The following is an 18,492-nucleotide window of genomic DNA, read 5'->3' on the forward strand; positions in this document are numbered from 1 at the left end:
CCGGTGCTGCAGGTCATCGTGTTTGTTTTCACAGCCGACTGCCCGGGAGGAGATGCCAGGGCGCTGGACTGCCCTGGTTTTAAAGAGCTTGCGATGGTTGCCACTTTTCTCCTTCTGTAATCTTTCTGATTCCCTTTGTGCCTGTCTGTCTCTCTCCAAACACCTTCCTTCTGCCCACTACCTAAACACAGTAAGGCAGTCATTCATTACATTTACTTGTGTTTAAGTCCATCCCATCTCATGCATGTCTCTCATCATGTTTGTCGCACACAAACATCCTTGAACATATGTATATACGTATACAAGTGCAAACAACATCTCCACACATTTGCTGCCATCATGTTAGGATGAAAGTCTTATTTGACAGCTGTGGCATCAAACGGCAGGGCCTGTTAATGATGCAGACACTCTCAAATTAAGAGCTCATTAGATGCCGTCCAGATAACACGCTGATGAGCCAAGGCGGTTTGTTGAAGGATTTATAAAGTAGGTTAGTGTTTCCTACTTTGTGTTGGTGTGTTTACTGTGCAGTCTTGTGCAATGGGCTTTGACACAGCTTCCTTGATCACTGCCGCTGCGCTCCTCTGCACGGTACGCGATACAAGCAAGAAGATCTTGGCCACTGCAATGACAATGGCATTGACCATGATAATGTCCTCTTGAATGGCAATGATAAATGATGGAGTGATTATGTAAATGCAAGAACCTACAGGGAAGCATGTGACAGTTAATTATCCGCAGACACAAAGCAGGTGTTGACACCAGATGACTGATGTTTATTCAAAGTCACCTCGCGTGTGATTTTCCTCTCTTCCCTCACTCTCGACCCACGATGACCTCCGGATAAGGTGACCCTCTTCCATCTTGCAGGATGCTCGTCCTTCTCTCCGTTTCCCTCCTCGAGTCGAGAGTTCGCTCACTCTGTCACGCTGTCATGTGGACGCCGATGTCCCCGTCTCTCCTGCCAAGACCCATGACGTCTGTTTGTACGCTTCTATGCTGTTGGCTTACAAACCAGGGACTCCCCCTCCTGATTACCCAGCAATCATCTCTCATCCTTTCTTTTCATCCTGCCTCCCATTATCCCGCGTCTATACCCGTAAATTACATCTTCGCTAGTTTAGTTGCATTGTGGTATAATCATTATTGTGATGCTTGGGAACAGCTCTGTGCAGTCACACTCTGTTGTGTCATCATTTGTTCATTGTGCTTTTCCTTTTGCGATGTGCACTACAGCAGCTTTTAACCAACGCATATACCTGCACAAGCAGCTGCAACATGTGTACCTGGATGATTTAAAGGTATAACCACTGGGCAGCAGATCAGGGCCAGTCATCACAGCCCGCACCGGAACATCCTCCTTAAGAATTTAGGAATTTTGCTCGTTAATATGACTAAACTCAGCGGCATTTAAGGATGCTGCTATATTGTCAGTGCTGAAATTACAGCAGAAAAACTAGCAAATTAGTTCCTCTTCAAACCTCTCCTCTATTGTTGATGCTGTTTGTTCAGAGCCTGACTTTGCTTTACATCCTGCCCCCTCTGTTTGTGGGCTTAATTACATCTTGTGGACATGCAGCATTAATTTCTGAGGATGTGCAACACCACAGCTCTGTAGGAACACAGGAAACGTAGTTTAGCCTTCATGTGCACATAAAAGTTGAAGTTAAAAGCGAGGATATCAGAGGATTGAAGAGCCTTGCAGGGTAATTCAAAGTGCATTCGCATATCACAAGAAAAAGTGCCCACAAACTTTCAAAAAGAGAGACTTTCAGGTGCAAAAAAAAAAGATTTTACATGTATTAAAGGTCTTAAGATGGGGAGCAGTGTGGAAGATGGTCCTTCTGTTTCTTTTCCTTCCTCAAATTAGACACATTTTCGTTTGTACATGTGATACTGTTGATTAGTTATTTTCAGTGCAGCCTTTCCATTTGCTAATTCCATGTGTCGCCACACCAGACGGCCGTCACAGAGCTACATCAGAGCCTCTAACTGCGCTGATTTAGTGCATGAATTCAACATTTGTTCAAGTTACAACAGCATTGTGTCACCACTGCACTTTGTTAACAGGCTTATTTACCGGGCCCCAACTCCACCTGAGCATCAATAAAAGCACTGGGGTAGTTGTGATTGTTTTTACTACGTTTTTATTACCGCCCTCTTAGCTTTTTCCTCCCCTCACACTCTTTCTGCATGCCTCTCCTACACCTCCTCCCCTCATGGCTTCACAAACTTCCAGGCAAAAGAGCAAGCATCTCTGTCTGCCTCTTTTTGCTGTTTCTGTCTCCTCCTCCTCCCCCCTCCATTGTGTCCCTCCCTACCTCTCCGGAAAAAGGAAGCCCCTGAGAGTTTTCCAAGTTTTCACAGAATGCGAGCGATGAAGCCATTGAACTCGGTGGGACACCGAGGGTGGGTCGTTAGTTTGCTTCCACTGTATCATTAGCGTCCATAACAAACACATTATCTCCTGCTGAACCACCCTTCTTCAAGCCATTTAGGGTGAGAATGAGACTGTAACACGCACCCGTCCCCTCTATATAGGTCATCGACTGCTAATGACGCTCTCACTGAGATACACACTGAAGAGATTGGGTTTGGGCTTGGACACTTACGGGACGGTCTTTGATGGGTGAACAGAATCACTTAGCAGCAGGAAATTACCGCAGATAATTCTTATTTTATTTTATTTGCGTGTGTGGGTAATGGTTGCAGGGGCACGATTATGTTTTTATCGCCTACATGGGGTTTCGGTATATGCGGTTGTATGGCTAACAGGCATTTCCAGTCAATGACTGTTTAGCATGAGACGGCACGTGGCCCACAGCAAACTGTTGATCATATGAACCTGTAGTTAGTAAGTAATTTACATTTAAAATGTAATTATGAAATAAAAGAATATGTCTTATAAATATTAAAAATAATATTACTGAATAATACCAGTACATATATCGACCGGTAGAGATTCGGCAATACTGTTTCCACTGCAGGACCCGTCTGTTAAGGTGGATTTTCTGTCACCAACATATTGTGTCCAGACCGCTGCGTCATAATGGACGTATTTATGTTGAAATCCAGGTGAAAATGTATGCACAGTAACCAGTGTCCAGAGGCAGCTGTCACACGAAGGGCTCCAGTGTAGAACACATGGATCATGTGTCATTAACTGGTGTCTTGTCAACACCTTCTGATTTTTGTCATATTAATTAAAATAACACACGCATGAATTTTTTACACATTTTTAAGATCATGTGGTAAAATCTCATTGGATTAGATTTCATTGTGGGCATGTTACGGGATGTAATTATATAGTTAGGACTGTCATGTTAACACCTCATTAAAACCAGTTTGGACGATCCCTCTGTCACTTCTGTAAAATGTGACTGTGATACGACATATTCCCAGCTGTCCCGACTTGTTTGAAACATGTTGCTGGCATCAAATTCAGAATAAGCACATAATTACAAAAATCAATGAAGCTGATGAGGTAAATCATTAAATACACTGCCTTTGTGCTGTTTTCAATTGAGTACATGTCAGAAAGGATTAGCAAGTTATCACATTCTGTTTTATTTGTGTTTTATGTGGCATCCCAAGTTTTTGGAAATCTGGGTTGTGTTTATTTGTGCATTCTTTTTCTGGCTGTCTGTTTATTTAAAATCAGACCCTGTTTTATAGCAGCTCTCAAGAATCTGTGTTTTGTGAGGGAAGGGGAACTAATACTCCACATCACTGTTTTGTAATTGAAAATCATTGCATCAGTTCCACCGCTGAACCTGACTGATGTCACATAAATGTTGATTTGTTCTGAGTGGCTTTCCCCACACAACACTTCCATTATTGCTTTTTTATTACTTTTGTTGTTGCTGTTTTCCATTGAGAAATAATTCTTTAATATATATTTCAATATTTCTGCGGCTCTTGCCTCCACCGCCTTGTCATTTCTCTGCACAGATGTGACAGAGCTAAGGCGAGGTGTTTCTGCTGCAGTTAGACATATGATGCACATGTCGCGCCGTAGTTTCACGTGGCAGCCTTAGTGTTCCCCGGTGAGCAGTGGCACATTAAGGAATAACAAATGAGTCCATGACCCAGGGTAGTTATTCAGGGTGTGTTTGTGGAGCAGGCAAACAGCGTATGCTATTTGCTTTGCCGTAGATTCATAAGTGAAAATTGCATTGTGCCTCCATTTGCAGAGCAGGTGATGGAGTGTGGAGGGAAACAAAGAGATTGTCACTCTCCTGGTTTCTGATGATGCTGTACCACTCTGCTGAAAGGCTCACACATCCCGCCTGTCATCTTAACACTGAATCTGACTTGTCAACATGCTGCATGTGTCCGCTTTTTAAACTAGATTGACAAAGAGCTGCGACTCTGCAAGCGATTGCCTGTTTGTGAGTGTTTTGGAAAACGCCTTGCACACATGTGATTTTGTCTTCCTCCTCATGAGCAGACTTCCATCCTCTGACCCAGCCGGTCCGGTGAACACGTTCTTCACACATGCATGTGCTGGGGCGACACACCGGGGGAGGGGCAAATGGATGCAGCCTTTTCAAGTGCTTAACATCCACTACCACGGCTCATTTGACCCATGCACCGTGGAGTTAGCATGCGCGGTGATTTTATGATGCGGTGGACCCCGTCGAGGCCACTCTGAGCATCGTTTGTGGTGAAGCGAAGCGAAGAAGAGAGCATGCTGGACACACATGGGCTTCTTGAGAGTTTTCAAGTAGATGTCAGAGCGTATCTGTGGTCTTGGGAACCTAGAGGAGTGCTTCCCAACATTTTTTTCTTGTCCAGCATTCCCCCACAGCTTTATCCAGGGGGCTCAGGTACACACACATTGTGCCCTTCAGTAGATTTGATGGCATCAACATGTAACTCCACAGTGATGCTTCAACAGGTGATGTTCAGGCTTACTAATCATTTCTGTTTTATCAAATTTGAGAATTTGAATTGAGAACAACTGACTTAGAGGTCATACAGGTTGTAAGTAGAGCCTTTTAAAGTTAGTGGGTGTCCAGCTCCATTCACTATAATAACGCAGACACAATTGTCAGTGGTCCACTACTTTGAATTTCACAGTTCCCAGTGGAGAACAGAACAAAAACTAAATTGGAAAATCATAGCTTTATGTTCAGTGTTTGTTTGTGGAACTGTTTTGAGTAGTTCAATTAGGCACTGTTAGTTCAAAAAGCAAAATTACCTCTCGTCCACATGGAGTAGCTGACTGGAAAGACCTCGATCAACATGAACGACACTGCTAGGCATGAAGTGCACAATCATCACAGAAGATCAACAAGTGAGTTCACCAGCAGGAAGGCAAACGATGTGTAAAAGTTTGGCCAGACAAAAGTAACACATTGTTCTTTTTAAAGCGTGTATTTCCACAAAGCCACGAGCTCTCCCACTCGCTCTCCGTGGACATAAATTTTGTTTCTTGGGTGACTGGGGAAAGCCTGCTCCACCAAATATCAAAGCCTCATTTTGGCATATCGCCGGAAACAACAGTTACAGGATGTTATGTGTTCAGTGAAGTATTCTATCTCATCTCTGTCCAAAGTAAATGATCCAGTGTTCCCAACTATGTGGACTACACGGATGGAGAAAAAGTTGTGGATTATTTTAATAAGAGAGGTTGAAAAGCAGAGAGTTGGACATTTTTCTTATGTTAACAGACAAACTGAGAAAAAAGTAAAGAGACAGGAGAGAAAACAGGGAGAGAGCTCTAGTGCAGAGTCACCCATAACTGGCAGGTACAGTAGATTTCCAGCATCAGACCACAAATGTCCTCATGTTGGTCAATCCTGGAAATCAAACAGCTGGCCATCATTTCCTTTTAACACCCCCCACCCCTCTTCTCCAAAACCAAAACCATCACCAGCACTCCTCCACATGATGTCAGCCAGGAGGAATTCAATCTCAGAAATTATGTCATGAATGATGCATAAGACGGAAAAATGCATTTACCCTGGCAACAACACAATGAGCCGTTGTTGCAAACACCGTAATGGAAAAATGCGAAGGTTATGGTGATGAAAATGTATTATGAAACCGGGAAGACATTTGTGAATGTTGTCTACTCCCGAGCTGAGGGAGCACGACCGAGGACATAACCACAGCTTATAAGGAAATTCCTCAATATGTCTACAAAGGCAGGATGAATTTGTCTTGAGTCCTCAGGGAGCGTAGCAAAGAGTATCTTTGCATGCATGTGTGCCTGCCCACTTATGCTATGCATGCATGAGTTTTGTCTCCTTTTGCTGGAGCACAGGGGTAAGGCGGGTGTGCCCGTCTTCCATGTTAATAATGAATTTTTGATATGAGCTCCACATGAAATTTTAATCTCTGGAATATTAGCTCACCGAGGGAGATACAAAATCAAATCAGGGGGTCGTGATTAAGCGGGTGAAGCGCATATCGACCCATTTAAATTCACATTAACCCGGCATCAAAATGTATGAGCCATGACATTGATGGCAGACGTAATTTAGTGGTGTTATGTCTGTTTTGCAAAGTGAAGGTGTGATCCCTCCATCACACATCTGTGAAAGAGGGAAAATGGCACTGGATATGGTAGATGATGCTTCCCGGGTGCTCGGAAACGTTAACGGATAAGGCTGGTGATTTTTTTGCTTATCAACAAATCCTGTGAAAATACTGAAACCAGCAGTGAGATTTTTCAGTCCGCAGTGTTGTCTGTGTATCCTAAGCCTTATTACTCTGCTAAACACCTCCATTGTTGCCCAAAAATGATTAAAAACACATCAATGAGCTGCAATGTTGCACTTGGTGACATTTTCCCTCATTATGATGAACTTGGGCACTGCAGTTAATTTTGAGTCAATCCCACATCCACTGTTCTGGTGCTCTAAAAACGCACTAGAGCACCAAATGTTCATTAATCAGCAGCTAAAATAGTCCCTAAAAAATGCTCCTGTTTGAGAAGCTTTTGCTAAAAACCGCACTGACTCGCTGTTCTAGGAAATTATTCAAGTATTGTTAAAATGAAACAACATGTCAGTTTGTGTGTGTGTGTGTGTGTGTGTGTGTATATATATATATATATCAGGCATGGATGGGCTTGGGGGCTGTTCTGCAGTGTAGGACTGTATTTAGAGAAGAACCAGAGCGTTGTTGGGTTTGGTTTTTTCATGAGATCTGTTTAAACGTACAGTATCTACCTTCTTCCACTAGGAGTGTCTCACTCAAAACTATGCAAACAAATAGTTTGATGGTGTTGTGAAACAGTGTGGGAACACGGGAGCTCTCGTCTTCTTTGTTAAACAACCACCAAAATCTATCTGACATGAAACGTTCACACACGAGGTAATGTTTGAAAGATTCATGTCACGTTTGAAACACACCATTACCCTGAATAAAATCAAATATTTCTCTGGGTTTGAACATTTTTGGAAACTTGGCATATTGCAAGTCCTCAACTCAATAAAGTTTATAACATAGGCCTCGATCTTACTGCAGAAATGTTCCATATTACACATTTCAGTAACGCTCAATCTGAGTTTTATGGTCAGAAAAAGGGGCATACAGCTCAAAAAAAAGACAAGAAAAACAAAAAGAGTGGCAATAAAAAATATCTACAATTAAATTTATTGAACTATTTGTTTCATTTTTTAATCATCTTTTAACTGTACATATCAGAATTCATATCAACAGTTTGACCTTCAGTGCTCTTTGTTTATTACAGGATACTCAGCACAGTTTAAAGGCACATGGAAGGACATACCGAAAGCCGGTTTGGTGCCAAAGCGCTCGCCGTGCCTTATGCCGGATGAATATTTCACCAGCTACGCCAGCAGAGAGTAGGCCGAGCTGAGAGAGTTAGTAAAACAAAGCCCCACCGCTGTGTTAGCATACTCAAAGGCTCAATAATGTATCACCCCCTTTTGTTCTTTACGCAGTATCTATCATCTCAGCATAATACAGAATAGCTAGAAAGCCATTCTACATAAGCAGTAACAGGACAAAGATTGACAGTGTGTGCATGTTTCCGTGTGCAATCGCATGCGTGTGTGTGTGTGTGTCTGTGAGCTTGTGCACGTATGAGATGCAGCGCTGTGCAGGAGGGGTGTGTGTGTGTAATTATGTGAGTGAATGAGTGCGGATCTTAAAACCAACCTAAACACCTCAGTGCCTCTGGGCTGCTAGGACACACTTAGTTGTCATTGGCTTGGATTGCACTCATGGGAAGAATTCTGTAGCTGAATAATGTGATGTATTAAGCTGTGCTCGGCAGCAACGTATGGTAATTTGTAAGATTTTTATTTAATCAGGTAACATTGTATTCCAGCCAAATGGAACACTGCGTGAGCAAGGTGAGCCTCTAATCTTTTGCTCCAGAGCTTCGTATTCTGCTCTTTTTATCTTTTGTATCTCATGAAAAGAGCGAATTTTATCAAACTTTGTGCCCCGTGACAAACTTCGAATTACTTTGAGGTGTGAAAATGAGAGGTTAATTAATGGGCATAAGCAACCATCTGTTTGGGAGTGGATGGTCTTGTTGCAGCTACTGCCACAAGAGCATCCTAATGTGAATAAACGAAATGATTGATCATTTGCAGTGAGGATGATGCTCCATCAGGAACTGACTGGGTCAATATAATAATACACAGGAGAGGGGAGGTCATTTTTTGACACGTAAAGATGGATTCTGTCAACCAAGCGCATGTGTACAGTACATGCATTTGCAATACAATAGATTCTTGTCTGAGTCTTATTGCATCAGGTATCATAGTGAGAAATATACAATAAGGTACGTGCACTGATCTGTTAGCTCCATATTTGCCCCACGGCATGCCTGGCCTCATGCTACCTCACATCCAAACGATTCCAATAAGCCTCATGTAGTATAGAGATTTTCGATTTTGGAAAAAGAGAGCACTGGTGTCAGTACACTAGAAGATACAGACACCCTGAGTTGAGGCATCGGAATCAGTTGCGGGAAAGAAAAAGTTGAATTGGCCTGTGCATCCCTAGTTTCCACCCACCTGTTCTGAGCGGCTGAATGGAAGCGCCAGAAATATAAAAAGAAGGCCGAAAATATCAAGATAAAGATTTGGCTGAGGTAGAACACCTGACATTTCAAATGAGAGACGCGTTCTTCAAACACACTTTGACGCTGACGTGGTCACTGGTGCTTCTTCTGCTATTGATAAAGAATTCATGTCATGCTTCCCCTGACAGTTACATGCCTTCAGCGTACGAGAAATGCTCAAAAACAAACCCCAAAAACCCAACCGGAGCTTCCTCTCTAATCAGTCTCAAACCTACAGGTGCACATGCCAAGGTAATTAGAGCAAAACCACCCACAAAAACTGATTCAAATTATGAATTAGAGGAAAAGATGTTATCTATAACAGAAAAATTGTGTTTAATTCATTTCCTTAAGCGCTAACAAGTGTATGCCTACATGTAATGTTTGCATCCTTTATCTTAAAGCCCTGCCAATACCCGTTTATCACAGCACTGTTGAAGCCATGTTGATGACAGGTGTTTTAGGCTGTTTGTTCAGTCGTAATATGGTAATTGGATTGAAAATGGCTGCCCTGGGTGATGGCACAGATCCTCCGCCTCACAGCCGTTTGTTTCCAACAGAAGGTTTGAATCAGGAATGTGGATTTCGTCAGCCCCCACTACCCCCAGTGAGCGGCAGAAGGACCTCACGCATCACCAGCTTGCGCTCTCGCCGTCTTTCCTTTGCTCTGTAACATGCTGTTCTGTGACTGAGCTCGTCGAGAGTCTGAGACATTTGTGCATATGTTGGACTGTAACGTGCGTTTGTATGTTCTCAGCGTGTTTGTAAGGATGCGCATCAGATTTCAAGCCTTCAAAGTTTCACCATCTGTCTGGAGGATCTGACTTTGATGAATACATGCAGCCGTTGTTTTTTTGTTTTGTTTTTTTCCTGTGCTGAGAAATGTCTCTGCACTAATGCACGATAGATAAACAAGCTGCACTTTGTCTAATGGGCAGCAGCTTACAAAATCTAATTCTCCCGCCAAAGTCTCCTGCGGCTTGGCTCTGCTAGCAGCGACGTGGTGTGACTCTCCTGTAAATGGCTGCAGTGGACAGACACAGGCTGTGATGGGGACACGCTGTAAAGTGAAGTCTTGGATGTGGATGGGGTTTGAAGTCGAGCGTCACGGAGCTGATAACAGACAGAATGGCAGAGTGTTGAGGAAGCACTTGACAACAGCCTGTACAAAGGGAAAAGTGGAATGATCCTGCCATCCGCTCATCAGTGGCGGCAGAAAATGTTGCGAAGCGCTCATCAAAGGGCAGCAAGCTGCCTGCCTGACTTAGCCTGCTGTTGTCTGACCAGCTGACTAGCCGGCTGACAGGATGATAACTCCTTTGTAGTGCTTTACCTTTTTGTCTCCGAATTTTCTGGCTCCTCACAAATTAAACTCAAGCTTTTGAAGTGATGCGCACATATGCTCCTCCAACTCCCCGATCCTACTTCGACCTGCTCTTTCCTTCCACTCGGTTGGCCCGCTTGTCTTTCGAATGCATTCTGCAGACTCAGGCTCCCAGAGCAAGATCTGAGCGCAGATCCTCAACCTATGTACAAGAGCACAAGAGCGCTCCCTCTGGCATCTGCACACTTGTCAGCAACACATCCTCACAGCAGCAGCTACTGTTTCCTTGCAGTTTCCTCCAACCAGACAACATGGAACCCCATTGTCTTTTGCTTTAATTGTGCTCCTCCAGGCTGCTGGTTAGTCACACAACAGAGCGGCATACCTGAGGGAAGTGAATAGTGTTGGTATTAAACCGAGGATTGGCTTACACACTCCATACACATGCACACACGCCCTCGTAGAGTGTGTACCGGTGCTTAGAGGAGCAGCTGAGAAGCCCTGTAGAGCCAATTACACATACAGCTCTAATCTCTTGAGCAAGCTGAATGGATAGAGAGGCGAGGAGACAGAGGCAAGGATGAAGGGTGGAAGAGATGAGAGATGACAATGGTGAGGGGAAGGAAGAACAAGCAGGAAGGGATTGATGGGAAACATAAGGGGAGTAGTAGGAGGAACGGAGGGGAGATGGTGGGAGGGTGCTGAGGTGAGTAAGAAATGAAAAGTGTTGACCTGTGCTAGCAGAGGAGGGGGAGAAAGACAGAATGGGGTAAAGGAATCAGGGAGATGTAGTCTGAGTATTGACACGAGAGCAGGGGCAGCTCCGAGCCTCGACATGGCGTTAGATGCAGTGCCCCCAGTCGAGACACATATCTACCTGTCTGACTTTTATCAGTTAAACGGATACAGCCCTGAGAGCCCCATAGGCGGAACGTGAAACTTCTAACGGCTGACGTCTCTTTTCCCTCAAGCGTTGTCAAAAGGCAACAAGAGCTTCCTTTAATGTGTTATATCTGCCTGTCATGTCAGCTGCCTCCTCCTCTGTCCTCCTCTCCAGCTTTCTCCTTCTTACCTTTTCACTCTTTCACCTTTCGCACCGCGATACGTAACTCCTGTTTTTCTTTATTTTTTCCTTAACCCAGATCCCCGTCGTCTTCTTTTTTTTTTTTTTCCTTTCTGCTAATACCCCCCCTCCCTCCCCTGTAGCATGGTAATGTTCTCAGAAATTACAGTGAGGTAAACAGAGCAGGGTGTCGAAATGAAATAACAGCTACGGGGCTGTCAGCTCTAGCGAGGGGGGCCATCCATCAGTGGGAAATGACACGTCGACCGCCTCCCCCCCCTCCTGCGCACACACAGTTGGATTCCTCCTGTCCTCCTCGTGGCAAGGTGAAGGAATTATGCTCATCAAAGGCCCAGCGCAGCCTGGAGCATTTCCATTAGCCTTCTACAACACTGGTCAATGGCGAGGGGACGGACACAACTGCCATCGCACACACAAGGCGGGCAACTCTGGGGAAAAAGATACAAACACGGGCACGGCATTACAGTGCATAGATTTGATGCAACAAACGCACACACGTAATTACTCTGAGATAGGATATATGCACAGGTACACACATGCACACACACCTCAATTACCGTCTCATTCATAGCCTGACAGCAGAGCGTGTGTGAAGCCTGACATTAAAGGAAATTAAATCTCCTTGTGGAATGGGCCAGCCCATCTCACCTCCCGTCAAAACGCTCCCATTTCCACTCGTCCCCGTAACCTTCTCATCTGGGTATTTAGGGCTTTGTGGTGCGGAACGTCATCAAAGAGGAAACTTAGCGAGGCGGCCGTGCGTAGACGAGGCCTCCCCGTGATAATCCCCCAGCAAACGTAGCCCTCTACTATTAACCCACGCACACAAATTACCGCTTCACGTTCTATTGCACTCTTTCACCGCGTGTACTGTCACATGCTTATAGGAGAGAGTGCTTTCATTCAAAAGTGTGTGCACTCACTCACTCACTCACTCACACACACACACACATAATCTCTCGTATCATTGGCTTAGCCCAGTAAGTGAGTCAGTCAGTTAACTCTTTGATCCAGACCTCCTGTCTGCATTGGAATATGAAGCCTTTTTGACATAATCCTGAAAAACATTGCCTCACATAACCGATGAAACTCAAAGGAAAGCACAGCTGCACGGCTGCACATACCAAAGGGACTTAGCAGGAGAGTGACACGTGTACAGTCAATTTTTACGGGCAGATTTAATTAAGCCTCATTCACTGCCAAATCCTGTGTTATACAAACGCTTGTGAGCCCTTTCTCGCTGGCTCTGAAGCATATAAATGTGACAAACCTACAAAAGAAGGAGGAGTTTAGTTTGCCCCCGAAGTTAGGTAATTGAGTTCCTGGTTAAAGGAGAAAGAGCTGCGTTTTTTTTTTTTTCCTGCCTTCTCGTCGGGCACCGGCTTTCTCCCAAAGGCTTTAATCAGATCAAACATGTCCTGTCAGATAAGACGGCTAATTAATCAGGGGAGGGACCAGTCTTCTCCTCTGACAGATGGAGAGATGGAAGCAGGACGCTGGTGGAGACACTTCCTCTCCTCCTCCTTAACCTCTTCCTCTGCCATCAACAGAAAGCAAAACAAGACAGGGTGAGGGAGTGTTGCCTGTGGCGAAGCACAGGGAGCCTGTACAGATTCTCAAAGATGGTGTTTACATGCAGGCTGCAACTGAAGGATCTCCATAACCCCCGACTGAGAAGAAGTACTGAAGTTGTTGTGTACAGTACAGCATATATGCACGTGAACGAGATCACTCAACATTCACGTTTCCCATCTTTTTGAGGCATTTATTTGAAGCTAAATCAACTGAATTCAAAGTGAAGTAGTGCTATTAACAGATTACAAGTCCCTTTGTGTTTTAGGAGAGAAGCTGTGTGTGTTATAGTAAATTTTGGTTAGGTTCATACACTGCTGTCTTAATTTTCTTGTTCTGCTTGTCCTTTCTTCTCCTCTTCTTGTCTTGTTGCCAGTTTTTAAAGTTTATTAGACTAGACTTGGCCAACTTGGCCATTTTGCTTTAGCATTTATATCATTCCATAAATGTTTATAGATGCATGTCTCGCTGAATTGATATTGTTATTCAGGATAGATACAGTAAGTAGCCTTCCTTATTATTGCATAATAGATCCCAACCATCACACAGATTATTGCCTTTCTACATGACAATGCTCCTTTCAAAGGCCCTCTGCTGCTCACATTATTGATATAAACTGGATTATAATGTAGCTTTCTGTTAAGGGAGGTTATTAATGGATTGATTGCATTAAATACATTAAGTCAAAGTTGAGTTCACAAAGGCAGCCTTAAAAGATCTGTTCAAAATTATCCAAAACATCTGCGACGCCTGCTGCAATTTCTACAGTCTGTCTATAAATAACGGTGAACTGAAGCACATGTAAACCTTTTCAAAATGTTGCAGAATGCATTTATTCATCACATTACACTGACCGCCAACCACAGCGTATAGATGCCTTTTTGTAATGTTGCTTTTGCTCTTTGTTAGCTTTACTCTGGGGTGGTCCCTCTGGCTGCTGTTGGATGAAAGGTTTGGAGATGTGGATGTTGGATAAAGACGAGATGTGATGAATGAGAGCTGCTAACAGATCAGAATCTGGCGGGCTGCCTGATTGGATAGCTCACTCAGTACCTGGGTGGGAGGATGGATTGAATGTAATTTGATACGTTAGAAAAGAGCATGCTAACGCGCATACAGCATCATAAAGATACATAATTGGAGATAAGGATGACATAATGTAGTTTCATTCGTAATTTAGAGAGGAGCTGTAGGATAGATGGATGGATGGATAGCTGGTTGACTTACATGGTGGCTGCCTGGCTCAGTGACTGATTGACTGGTGGGGCTGGGCTGCTGTTTCCAGCTGTTCTACTGCAAAGCTTACAGGGCCCTCTGCTACCTCAGGCTCAGCCCACCACCAGCTGTGCAGCTTCACCTAGCAAGCAGCAGCCTCTGGGCACTACAGAGAAAACGCTGTCGGTACAATACACACTACACAGCTTCTCACTCTTCTATCTATCTTTCTCTTGATCTTTAAACCAAACATTTAAAATCAGGTGAAAAGAGACAGAAGACTCCATGCAAACTATTGTAAATATGTACAGCATGCTAGATGTTAATACAGACTTGCAATTTGATAATACTTTCCACACACGCAGGTCCATAATGTAGCCTACACACTCACTGCCTTACTCATAGAGTCAGAGGCACAGTGAACTATTGATGTATCCATATTACATGGGAGCATATGAATGTGGGAGTGTCATTAAGGCCAAGCGTCATGTGAGTTCAGCCAGAGTTTGGTTCCACTGTTGGCAGCTTTGCCATGTGTTATGTGGCGGCTCATGACACAGAGCTGATGTATATTTCACAATTACTGTGACTGTTGTTGACAGATTATTTCTCATCTTTTCCTCTCCTTTTTCCTCCCCTCTCCTGGCCCTGCAGCAACAGGAGCAGGACCCCACCAACCTGTACATCTCCAACCTGCCGGTGTCTATGGACGAGCAGGAGCTGGAGAACATGCTGAAGCCCCTGGGCCACGTCATCTCCACGAGGATACTGAGGGATGCCAACGGGGTCAGCAGAGGAGTTGGCTTCGCCAGGTACACAATAATAATGATACTAATCTGACATGGAGGCATCAGTTTCAAGGCAGTCAATCCTACTTCTGCTATCGAAGCAATAATTGATCTTTAAGTAGTGGCCTCACACTATACTTGAGTGAAATCCAAATTCCATACTGACATTTTTTGTGCTCAGGGTTCGCATCCCCACCCTTCTGGGACTTTGTAGATGCTGCAGCAGTAACAAGGAATAATTTGCAAATGGATTTGACCCAGTTAGTTGTGCAAACACTCTTACAAATGCACACAATGAAGCACACACATGCACAAGGGCACACAAATAGACCCACATACATATATGCATGCATTGGCATACAGGCACACACTACTTAGAATGTGCATACACATTCACTCTAAAAAGACACAGATGAATCCTGCTTATGTGCAGTGAGAACTTTACAAGATTTGCCAAGCCTGTTTGGCAACACGTCTGCCACTGGATGAGTTTTTCTTTTGCTGTCTTCAAATGGAACTTGCAAAGTCTTGATTATGACATGGGAAGTCACGTACACGATATAATTGGCGGTCAAGTGGTTAAGTCGTTAGAAGACCGCTGCTAGGCGACGTCAACTTGGATCGCTTCATTGCTTCTTTCCAAGAAATTTTGACTTATTGCTCTACCGTGTTATAAAATTACAAAGTAAAACTTCATAGAAGATTAAAATTAGAATATATTAGCTTACCATTAGCCAAAAAAATGAGCTTCCACGGCCTCCAGCTTTTCTGAAAACATCATCAAACACGTCAAAACTCGTTAACTCAGAGCTTTCAAAAAATTTCCACCTCTGCGGTGGTGAATACCACGACATTCATATGCACTCTTCCCATGAACACAGTAAACACGACCCCATTTGAAGGCAGCATTTGCCTGTGCATTCATGGATACCAGCACACCCCCTTGTCCTTACAGTTTAGCCAGAGCTGCTATATTTCCACCCAGCCTACCACTGAACAGTTTATTTCTTTTTCTACTTATAAAAGTTTCCACTTCAGCTTGTTAATCCCCCAAAGTCATAAACCGCTCTGTCCTTGTCCTCGGCAGCAGCCACCAGGCTCTCATTCCTCTCCGCACATTCCTCCCTTGTTTACCCAGAGGAGGCCACTGACGGCCACAGAACCGCCATCTTGCAGGGATTTTTCTTAATCACCTGCTCTGGCTGAACTCCTCTCCTATTCCCTGCTCTATTACCGCAGGTTACAGCAGGACAGACAAGCACAAACACACACAAACTGACACTTATGCACAAAAATGAGCATATGCACAGACAGGCTTCCTACACACCTGTGCACAAGCACAATGCATGCACATGTGCACAACACTGGCATTCATAAGCAGACTCTCACACGTACACACACAGACAGGAAGGCAGCCTCCTGCAGGCCAACAAGCAGAGCACAGCAACAACCTGCCACAAGCCACCTGTTCAAGCAGTCCTCTGTGGGAGGAGGAGGAGACGTGATGGAAAGGGAGAGTGAGCCGGCAGGAGAGAGAGGGACAGGAGTGTGAAACAATGGCCAGGTAAAAAGAACTAATCATAGAGGTTATTATGAAGAGAAAGAGAAGGTGATGGGATGGAGAAGGCAGTATGAGACGGGGAGAGATTGAGGAATAGAAAGTGAAACGAGCGAGTGTGGGTGTCTGGAAGAAAATGTGAGAAGCGAACGAGTGGTGTTTTCGTTAGATAAGGGGATAAAATAAAAAGAGAAGGGTCATAATTGATGAGTGCGGGACAGAAAAAGACGGCAGAAAGATTCAAACAAGGGAGAAAAAAAGAAATCTATGTATTTTTATGAATTTCAGAGCTCCCATTAGCTGTGTCAACAGACAGAAAGACAGACAGCTGCTGAGGGTTGGGCCATGAGGGGCATTAGAGAGAGTAAACTGAGCTAAGTGTTTGTGGGCCGATCCATTACTGTTATCAGAGCCCATTACTCCAGCCCCAGCACTAATCATTGCAGACAGCGGCACCTGATGCCATTAACCGGCAGCACACAGAGAAAAGCCAGCCTGCCTCACTACCAACCGGCTGGTTTTCTGACTGACTGCCTACCCCAAAAGCGTGACTGACCAACATACAGTCTGACCACCGGTTTGTTTCCCTGTAACTTCCCTAACTCTGCAGCCTGTCTGCCTTATTTACTCCTTGTCTACGCTCCGGTTTCCTGTCTCTACAATGTAACTGCTGGAAAGAGTCAAGGAGATACAGCGTTGAGGAGGAGGCAAACAATGAATAGCCAGAGGGGGTGTGAGGAGGACGGATAAAGAGCGCCAGGGACTAGCGAGGGAAGCTAAGCCTCAACACTTCCAGTCAGAGAATCACTCAAAACGCTGTGTGATGCATTCAGCCTGTTTATTCTCAGGCCCTTTTAAAATGGACAGCAAAACACCCCAACAAATAATCTCACACAGCTTTTGTTTTGATAATGCGGTACACAGCCACATAAATCATTATTTCACAGGCACTAAGTTGAGCATGCATTGTGCACGGGGTTGTTAGGCTTTAGTGGAAGAGAGCAAAAGCGATAAACAGGTTAGCCGTGCTTCATGCAGGTCCTCTCTGTGTTACGGGGCTGTCTCCTAAAGTGGAAGCGTTATCGAAGCCTTATTGGCCTATTAAGTGCAGTCGTGTATGTGTGAACGTGGATTAGGAGCATATTATGAATGTGTGCGTACATGCATACAGATGATATGTAAACATGAACACGCCGTATATTCACTTCAGTGAAGCTTTATTGCCAGGATGCTTTCAATCAAAAAATGTTCCCAAAGCATGTAAACAGAGGAAAATAAAAACCACGTAGAAAATAAGTCATGACATATTGTGCAATACATGCATACATAAAACTACTTAACACTTAGAAATGAATAAAATGAATATGTAAATGTGAAGTGCGAAATGTGTGTGTAGCACTGAGTATTTAATATTGTCAGGTACTGTCAGCTGCCTCTGAAGTGTGCTGCATCAAATTCAGAGTAAGCAGATATTTACAAAAATCAATGAAGTTGAAGAGGTCAGACATTAAATATATGGTCTTTGTATTGTTTTCAATGTCAAAAAGGATCAGCAAGTTATCACATTCTGTTTTGTTAATGTTTTACACAGCGTCCCAACTGTCCCGTGCACGTCCTCTATGATTCAGCTGAATGATAGTTAAAAGCCAGTGATTAGTGATCAGCCAAGTAACGCCGGCTGGTTAATATCAGTCTTTCCAACCACAGAGGAATAAAAGAGAGAAGTAGAGACGAGGGTGGATACGGGGTCAGTGAGAGATGGATGATGGCAGGAAGTGTGAAAGATTACATATTCTAAAAAGAGAAGTAGGGAGAGGAAAAGGGAGAAAGATGTTGATGTGGATAGGGCGTAGCAGAGAAACAAAAGGATGGACATGGAGGGAAGGAAAGGAGGGCACG

At 44.1% G+C, this 18,492-nt stretch overlaps 1 protein-coding gene across 6 annotated transcripts in view; it reads left to right on the forward strand.

Annotated features, from left to right (window-relative positions):
• Nucleotides 1–18,492, forward strand: part of LOC143335575 (RNA-binding motif, single-stranded-interacting protein 3) — a 266,419-nt gene that overhangs the window by 182,786 nt on the left and 65,141 nt on the right. For all 6 annotated transcript variants that reach the window (XM_076755107.1, XM_076755109.1, XM_076755108.1 and 3 more), the window contains one exon: nucleotides 14,902–15,059. In XM_076755107.1, the coding sequence (XP_076611222.1) occupies nucleotides 14,902–15,059 (158 nt within the window). The remainder of the gene's footprint in view (nucleotides 1–14,901; nucleotides 15,060–18,492) is intronic.

This window comes from Chaetodon auriga, chromosome 17, assembly GCF_051107435.1.
Source record: "Chaetodon auriga isolate fChaAug3 chromosome 17, fChaAug3.hap1, whole genome shotgun sequence".
Classification (NCBI taxonomy): domain Eukaryota; kingdom Metazoa; phylum Chordata; class Actinopteri; order Chaetodontiformes; family Chaetodontidae; genus Chaetodon; species Chaetodon auriga.